General features: G+C 51.7%; 1 protein-coding gene across 1 annotated transcript; it reads left to right on the top strand.

Moving 5' to 3' along the window:
* Window positions 1-589: 589 nt before the first annotated feature.
* Window positions 590-6147, top strand: LOC137154684 (integrin alpha-D-like; the record flags this gene model as incomplete). The annotated part of the gene is made up of 8 exons (XM_067550436.1): window positions 590-626; window positions 3735-3849; window positions 4000-4103; window positions 4240-4304; window positions 5003-5117; window positions 5407-5537; window positions 5755-5900; window positions 5997-6147. Coding segments are annotated over exons 1-8 (864 nt in total), but the record flags the coding sequence as incomplete, so codon positions are not given.
* Window positions 6148-9334: the final 3187 nt, after the last annotated feature.

Below are 9334 nucleotides of genomic sequence, written 5' to 3'. Positions count from 1 at the left end.
TGTGTAATTATGATTGTGTGTGTCGTTTGTGTTTCTCAGTATCATCCTCTGTCTATCTCTGTTTCAATGTAGTTTGTGAGTGTGTGTGTCTGTCTGTTTAGCTGTGTGTCTAACTGTGTGTGTGTCTGTCTCACTGTAGGGGTATGTGTCTGTCTGGTTGTGTGTGTCCGTCTTGGGGTAAGTATTTTCTCAGTATTTTCCCTAGATATTAAAATTAGCGAGGTGTTATGGGGGGAGGGGAGTTGTTGGAAAATGACTAAATTGGCAACATTTAGTTGACCACTGGGAGGCAATGGGGGAGTTAGGGTGTGTGTGATTGGTCTGTGTCTTTTTTGTTCTTTGTCTCCATGTAGGGATGTGTGACTAGTTGGTGTCTCAGTGTAGCTGACTTTTTCTTTCTTCTCCATTTTGCCCCCTCCCTATAACACCCCTGATTTCCTTTGTCCTCCTAGCCAGCGATTCTCTCTTTTCAGAATCATTTCTCTTTCCTCTGCTGCCTCCTTTCCACGCTGTGTCCTTGATCCTCACAGCTCTAGGACAGCATCGCTGCCAGGCACCGTGCTCCACACACACCCTCACCCAGCACATGATGGAACCCCTGCCTCTGCTCTTCTACCTGTGCACAGGTAAGTGCCAGCCAGAGGGACCAGGGAAAGCTGGGTCACGGATGCTCTGTGAGTACCCCTCTGGCAGGGAGATGGGGAAAGCTGGACTGTCAAGACTCCTGAGTCTTATCCCTGGCTGCCTCTGGGAGGGGAGTGTGGTCTGGTAGGTTACAACAGGGCAAAGTGGGGTGCAGAATTGTGGGGTTGGATGGATAGGGCTGCAGGCAAAGGGGCAAGAGAGGGGCTGAAAGGGACGTAGGAGGGTGGTAGAATCTGAGGTCCGAACTCTTGGGTTCTCTCCTCAGCTCTGGGAGTGGAGTGGGGTCTGATGGTTAGAGTGGGGGGATGGGAGGCAGGACTCCTGGGTTCAGTTCTCTCTGTGTTCTGTTCTCCCAGACTCTCTGGGAGGGGATTGGGTCACAGGTATGACTCCCCTTCTCTCTGGGGTGTGTGTGTGTGTGTTTGTGGGGGCTGGAAAGGATCCTGCAGGTGTGAAGTGGATGCAGTGTTTGCAATTGCTTAATCCTTGTGTAAAACCACAGCAGCTTCCTCCGGCTGCAACGTCCCATCTCTTTCATCTGGAGGCCTGGACCCCATCAGGGCATGGAGGGGGCAGATTTTGGGGTGGCTGAGAATGAGGGGCGTGGGTTGGGAAGGGGGCACACAGACTGGGAGATGAGGCCTGAAAAGGGATGGAGGGAAGAATGGGGGAAGGTCATCTCAGATCCTCCCACACCCTCAGCCACTTTCTTGCTCCACAGTTCTGCACCCCACTTTGCCCCATATCTGCCTCCTCCTGCAGCTCTGGAGGGTCTTCACCACCTCCCAGTCCTGGAGGGGGCAGCTCCAAGGAGATTCTTCTTCCCAGGCATGGGTTTGCAGTGATGGAGAGGGCAGCAGGGAAGAGACCTCCGCATTGGGGGAGTCGGCCACGCTGTGCTTTAAGGATTCGCTGTCGCCATTGATTGGCTGTTTGGTGTTTCTTGTGTCACATGATTTTGGTGGGTCTCAGCTCCGGCTCCGGCTCCGGCTCCGGCTTATGAGGCCAGTTCAAAAAAGAACTAGATAAGTTCACGGAGGATTGGTCCATCAATAGCTAGTAGCCAGGATGGGCTGGTGTGCAATACCATGCTCTGAGTGTCCCTAGCTTCTGTTTGCCAGAAGCTGGGACTGGATCATTTGATTGCCTGTTCTGTTCATTCCCTTAGAAGTACCTGGCATTGGCCACTGTCAGGAGACAGGACATTGGGCTAGATGGAACAATGGTCTGACCCAGTATGGCCGTTCTTATGTAAACATTAATTAAAATATAATAATCATGTTTAGTATAGAAACTGTCCAAGATAATGACCTGTTGAGACAGCGAAGCTGTGAGATAACGACGTTGGCAAATAATGCATTTTAAAAATCTTGGCCTATATCTATTTTATCTATATACATTTCCCAGTCACAAATCTAGCATTCTGGAGCAATGTCACTAAAACAAACTCCTTTAACGTGCCCCTCCCTTCTCCTTCCACCGCACCCCACTCATCGTTGTTGTCCTTCGTCAGTGGAGAGCCAGAGTTCAGAGGTGCTTTCACCTGAGTTCACCTCTCACGGTGGAGGGAGAAGGAGAAGGCGCTTTGCTCATTCACTCCAGTTGCTCGCTGCTCGCTCTGATCGCGATTCGTTCGTTGTGCCACTGTTCGCTCCACTGCGCCGTCACTGATGGCCTAGCGCTGTCACCTTCTGCTGCCACCTGCCACTGTGACCTCTCTTGTGTCAGTGTCTTGAGGCTGCACACAGCTCTCAGTGATTTCAGCCCTCGGGGGGAACCTCACCGCTAGTGCAGGCTGGGCTGTCTCTTCCTCAGAATCACTGTCCCATGGCAGGTCTAAGCACTTAGACCTGATTATCCGTGATTTCAGCTCTAGTGATCACATAACAAAACAAAACATTCTCCATGGAGCCTTATGCAATGGGCTACTGAGTGGGAGAGTGGGGGGGCCAGGCCCCCGGTGCCAGACTGTGGTGGTGGTGGCTGGGTGGCCGTTCACGATGCACAGGGGATGGGCAGAGCGAGCCCCTCTAGTGCCCCCTGCACATAGTAAAGGGCCAGCCCAGTGCCCGCCCCCCCCATGCCGGATGGTGAGGCTGCCCCCGTCTGATCTGGTGCTGGTCTGCAGGGCTGGAGTGGAAGAGGCGGGTGCCAAGAGGTGGGTAAGTGCACGGGAAGGTGGCGGAGCCAAGCCTACATTTGTGCCCCCATCCAGGTCTCACCCCCCCCACAGGTACAGAGCCCCCTGTCCCAGGGCAGCTGGGGGTGGTGCCCGGACCCCTCCTGCCCTGAAGGGGGGGGACATTGATGAGGCTCAGGGTTTGCAAATGCAGGCTTGGGCACCGTAGAGCCACAGTACACCACTGTTCTTATGGGACAGATCAAATAGTGCTTGTGACTGTTAGGCAGAGCGACCCCACCAAGCAAAACACCTGTCCGCGAAGTCTTTCACTCTCACCGCCCAGCTCAGCACCTGCTGTCAGGGGAGAGTTCATTCAGCCCTTGCTAACAAATCAGAAAGTAAATTATTAGGTTGGCCAACATCACCAAAACGAATATGCCGACATTGTCATAGAAAACACTGGGGTGAGGAGTCTAGCCTTTGTTTGTACTTTTCCACCCAATTATGATTTTTCAGGTACAAGTATTTTATCAGATGTTGTGTATGCTTTCAAAGTGCATATGTATGTTTCAATTACAATTCAAATGTCTAACCAGTGACTCAACTGGCAACATTGGATGTAACTAGTTGATCACTGGAAAGGGGGGGCGGGGCAGGGGAGTAGGAAATCCCTGTTGGGGGTTTCTGCCACTGTGCAAATGAACACATGGAATGATTTGCATAAAATGGCTCTCAAAGGCTAGACATAAGGGAAGTTTAAATAAGCTGCTGTGGGAGAGGGGGAAGGGCTGGGAGTCAGGACTCCTGGGTTCTAAACCCAGTTTTGGGAGGGGAGGAGGGTCTAATGGCTTAATGCAGGGGGACTGGGAGCCAGTCCTAGAAACAGGAGGGACAGGTTCATAAGCCCTCGCCATTAGCCACTCTATCCAGAGGAGAAGCTCTAATGGAGGCTGTTTAACCCCTGCAGTGCTGGCACGAAGCCGTGGATCCAGCGTGGATGTGGAGGGACCCATCACCTTCCGGGAGGCAGCCTCGGGGTTCGGGCAGAGTGTGGCGCAGTTTGGCAGTGCCAGCAGCGGGGGGTAAGGGCCAAAAGCTGTCTCAGGGCTTCATAGTTATGGGTCTCACACTCATCCATGAGGGGCCCGTCGGGCTGCGCTGCCCCATCTCGGCCACCCCACTCTGGGGAGGTGGGGTGTCTCCTGAGCCCCCCTCTGCTCTCTCCCTCACAGGCTGCTCGTTGGGGCCCCACTGGAGACGGGAGACGTGAATGAAACCGGCAAAGTCTATAAGTGCGACCTGGGCACCAGACACTGCCAGGAGATCCACATCAAGAGTAGGGCCACCCAGTGCTGGGGGGTCTATTGGTTAAAGCAGGAGCTTGGGGAGTCAGGACTCCTGGGTTCTATCCCCAGCTCTGGCAGGGGGTGAGGTGTATTTGCTCACCCTGAAGTGCATCTCTCCCCTCTCAGGGCCCCCTGATGCTGTGAACATGTCCCTTGGTTTGTCTCTGGCTGCCAAAGGCTCCCAACTCCTGGTAGGTACCACGCACAGAGGGTGGGCTCTGTGACTGGGGGTCTGACACTCACTGCCTGAGAAGTCCATGGGGCAGCTTCCCCCAAGTCCCACTCCTCACGGCTGGTAGTAACTGGGTGGTGTCGGGGTGCCTGGAGCACCTGGGCAGAGTTGATGATTGGGTGACGTCATTGTTACTGTGACGTAACTCTGTGGCGTGTCATCGGTAACTCCTGTAATTGGAGGCGGTGCATAATGCTGTAGTGGGAAAAGGTAGTCACCAGGTGATGTCACTATGACAACACTGACTTAGTGAACTGACTTAGCAGAGAGCAAGGTCAGCAGTTGACATCGCCATGGAGACAGTGACTGTGCAATGATATTTGAAGGGATGGTGGTAACTAGGTGATGTTGCCATGGCAACATTGTCTGTGCCCTGGCATAGCAGAGAGTGTTGTTAACTGGTTGATGTAGTCATGGCGACAGTGATTGTACACTACCATAGCAGGGAGTGTGGTAACCAGGTGATGTCCCTGCGTCACTCCCCGTCCTCTCTCTGGGAGTCAAGAGCTGGATCCTAGGATCCTATCTGCCTTATGGGAGTCCCCTACCCTGGCGGGAACTTTCCCTGCATGGCCATTGGTGAGCAGGTCCTGCCTCTCTCACACTGGGGCTCTATTCAGGGGTCACCAGTGACACTGTGCCTCTCTTGTGCCCCAGGTGTGCGGTCCCACGGTGCACCAGACCTGTGGGGAGAACATGTACACCAAAGGCTACTGCTTCCTCCTTGACCAGAACCGCCAACAGCTCCAGCGAATCCCAGAAACTCTGGCAGGTGAGGGCCAACCCAGGGGATGGGGAACCAGCACCCAGGGGACACAGAGGTGGGGGGTCCAGGTCCAGCGGGGGAGGAGGAGAAATGAGGCTAGATGGGCTCTTGGTCTGATCTGGGGCAGCAGAGAAGGGAAAGGATACCAAGCTAGAGGGGTCCATGAAGGCTGGTAGGGAGGGGGCGGGATACCAGGCTAGGTGGGCAGATGTTCTGGCAGTTTCACTGCACTTTGGTGTCTCTTGGCCCATATAGCTGAATTTCTCTGTGTAATGCCATCCTCCCCATTCCCCAGAGTGCCCCAAACGCCTCACAGACATCGTGTTCCTCATCGACGGCTCAGGCAGCATTTATTTTGATGACTTTGAACGTGTGAAGACGTTTATCATCGAGGTCATGAGGCGTTTCCATGGCACCAACACGCTGGTAACTCGCACCTGCTCATTCTAGACCATTAATTGCCAGCATCCCCTGGTCCTGGCAGGCAGGGCAGCACCAGAGGGTGCTGAGTTGCAGGGAGCGGGATGGGGGCTCATATGGGGTGCTTTCCCCCACAGCTGTGTTGACTCCAATGACCCAGCATCTCTGCTATTCTGACCCACTTTTACTCCCCTGCTGCCCTGTTTCCCCTCTTGTCTCCCAGTTTGCCCTCATGCAGTATTCCACCACTTTCTCTGAGCACTTTGACTTCAACATGTTCAAGAGCACCAGCGACATAGATTCACTCATCAGAAAAGTTCAACAGCTCAGAGGACTTACCTACACAGCCTCTGCCATCCAGAAAGTGGTGTAGGTACCTCCTCTTCCCGTACAAGCATTTCCCCTCGCACCCTGCAGACATGGAGGTTGAAAGAACTAACCTCCCTGCCTGTGCCCGATTTCCAGGAGGGAACTGTTCACCTCAGAGAGGGGGTCCCGGGATGGAGCTGCCAAGATTCTCATCGTGGTAACGGACGGTTCGAAAAATGACGACCTTCAATACTCGGATGTGATTCCAGAGGCAGAGAGAGCTGGGATCATCCGCTATGCCATCGGGGTGAGCTCTGTCTATCCTAATGCTCGCCTACACAATCACAGAACTTTATAGGGACATTGCAAATACCAACTCCAGCACGCACAGACAAGACTGAACTTTCTGCTATCCCACCGGGTCAGATCCAACAACACAACAGCATGCAAGACAACAAGTTGACCTAAAGATAAAGATAAATAGCATCATCTATTGCTGGAGGTGGTCTGCACTAATCATCACAAGTTTCCCCTCCTTATTTTAAATTCCCATTTAACTCTAATTCCTATGTAATCTGCCATCTATGCAGGTTTCCATGTTCAGCTGCCCCCTTGAGTGCTATATTTAGCCTTGCAGACATCACTTGTAGGTAGATCTAGATGATAAGTAGTGCAGGGTTCATCTCCTCTAGGTCAGGCCTATCTACTGTGGACAGACTGTCTGTTGAAGATGACAGTGGTGGATTGAGGTCCCCAAGTGCACCCTGGCAATTCCACTTCCACAACTGGTCTCCATTATGAGCTGCAAAACCCTGCTGGGGGTATCTCCGAATTCTCCGCCTCTGGGATGGCGGCTGAGCAGCCCCCGTGTTGGCCATCCCTTTTCCTTTGATGAATCTGTTCGCCTGATCTCAATGCACAATGAACGGGCAAACTCTTGCGTCTTGTATGGGCATGGACAAGTTGTTTCTTAATCACTCTGTGAGATCCCCTCTAAAACGAAGGGAAGTTGTTTTTTCTTTTTCCAGGCTGCTTTTCCCAGTTGTGTAAGACCAAGCTTCTCTCCTTCGTGGATGGGCACATCATTTTCTTGACATCTTGTGCCTAGCATACTCGCTTCCGGCTCACCTGTTCCTCCATCTTCTGGCATGCTGTCCTCAGTTCATTGAGATAGCCTCCACCACATCACCCACCTGTGTATGTGCAGGGGGCTTTGACCATTCTGGCTGCCTGAACAGGAAGTCCTAAGGCTGGCAGAGTCCAAAAATAATCTCCATGACAAGGCACTTCTTTTCCCTCATCGGCCTCTGCATTTCTCCCTCTGGCACTGCAGGGGCCTGGAGTAAACCAGCTCTACTCCGGAGGGTTTTAATTTTTTTCTCTGGTTTATATTCCAGTATTTAGAAGGAGAGCCTCTGGGTAGGCCCAGGTAGTTCTGTTAAGCAAAACAAGAACAACAAGCTCACCACACAGAAAGGAATCCCACTCACTGCCGCATCACTGGGCTGCTGCCTTATTGTGCTGGCTCCCCAAACAGGAGTTGACTTGGTGGTTTTCTCTATAGGGAGGAGAGCTGCCTCCGAGTCACCACTAACACTGCTGCAGCTGGCTTCTCACCCAGCTCGCAGTCCCTCACCCGAACTTGGGTTTTTAAAGGTCACTGGTGGCCCTTAAATTGGACTCAGGTGATTTTGATTAACCAGAGATATAACATCTTTTCATTTAATAGGGAAAAGGGTCTTCATCTTTCTAGGGCTGACATACCTGCCTCCCCTCACGCTCCTGTAGCTGCCAGGTTGACTTTTTCATGTATCCCTCCTCCCCTGCTCAATGCTACAGTGTTGGTCTACTTGGGCCGAGAAGCAGTGTGCCCTTGACAGCCTTGTACGGTTGCCATGGCTATGCCCACCCTGTGTTGCCGCCTGAAGCGGAAGGGTTTTGCAACAGGAAGCATTGCATTTGTGATTTTGTTCCAGTGCTTGCACTTCAGGGGAGCATGGCCTTAACAAGGACAAATCTCCATCCAAGCAGATAATAGCAGAGGGTTTCCATGGCCCATTTTACTGCATTGCACTCTTTCTCCATTATGGCCTACTTTAGTTCTCTGGGTAGGAGTTTCCTACTGGGTATAAGACTGGGCGTTCTTCCTCTCCTACCATTTGGGACAATCTGGCTCCCAACCACTCTTCGGATATGGTACTGTCTACCGTTTATGGTATGAGCTCCTTCCCGCTATTAGCACTGGATTACCCACGAACACCACCTTTCAATTCTGGGCCAAGATTTTGGTCCCTAATCTTTTAGTAAGTCCATTTAGTATGCAGAGACTCTAAGTTTGGAGGGAGCTGGATTTCTTGGGCTGTCTGTAGTGGCTGATAATTAATAGTCACCAATTTAACTCCTGCAGTACAAATCTTCATCACCTTCAGCACTGGGTGTTCCCCATGGATTAGACTTTTTTCAGATCCTGAGTCTAACAGCATGGTGCTTTTCCAGCCATCTATGTCTCCAGACACATAGTCCCAGGTATCTGGGCAGCTCTTCACATGGGTCATTCCAGTTGTTTCTGACAGCTGCCCTCCTGCATCGACAACTTCCAGTTTTCCTGGTGTGGCTTCTCTCTGCTTGGGAATTCCATCTCCAGTGACTTTGTCACTGCATTGTCTGCAAATGTCATCTGGTCTGGGGCCCACTTGGGAAACCATCTCTCTCATCTGACCCATGGCACACCAGTGAATAGCTGGCACATGGGCCTCCTCCAATTTATTAGGCCCTTCACTAGGAATCATTTCTTGAAGTGCTGCATCTGAGATAAGGGAGTTACCTTGATGCTGGAAATTAACAGCTGATACTTTTAAGGAAACCCCAATTTCTGCTTCCACATTTTGAGCTCTGTGGGCAATCTGGTCCATAAGTTTATCCCAAGTATTGTTATTTTCTTTCACCAGCAGGTTATGAAGCTCCCCCCCATTAAACTGACATTTCACACACGATTTTTTCATGGCGTGCTGCTGAGAATATGATCCTCTCTGCATTGCAACTTCCAGATTCTGCATCACTCCAGCCACCTCCCGTACAGGGTGACTGAGGGAAAGCCCTGTCAAACGTCAATGCAATGCACACAAATAACTTTGCAGGGGTTCCTCCTCTTGCCTCCTCCTGACTTACGATTCCTTCTAGTATTTCAAAAGGGCCAATCCCCCCCAGCAGACATAAGCATTTGCGTATCTGTCTATAAGACCCTGATCCGCACTGAGAAGCTGCTGGTAAAATGGTTTGGCATCACCATCCAAGAACACTGCTAGGTACTAAGCTGTTTATCCCATGACCGCTTACTTTGCTTAAGAGCCTTTGGTGAGGGACCTTCTCAAAGGCTTTTTGAAAATCTAGCAACACTCTCTCCACTGGATCACCCATGTCCACATTCTTGTTGACCCCCACAAAGAATTCTGGTAGATTGGTGGGGCATGATTTCTCTTTACAAAACTCATGTT

Source organism: Emydura macquarii, unplaced genomic scaffold, assembly GCF_026122565.2.
Source record: "Emydura macquarii macquarii isolate MOO-44397 ecotype Brisbane River unplaced genomic scaffold, CSIRO-AGI_Emac_v2 contig_1279, whole genome shotgun sequence".
Taxonomy (NCBI): domain Eukaryota; kingdom Metazoa; phylum Chordata; order Testudines; family Chelidae; genus Emydura; species Emydura macquarii.
Note: the sequence above shows the minus strand (reverse complement) of the source record. Positions and strands in the feature narration are given on the sequence as shown.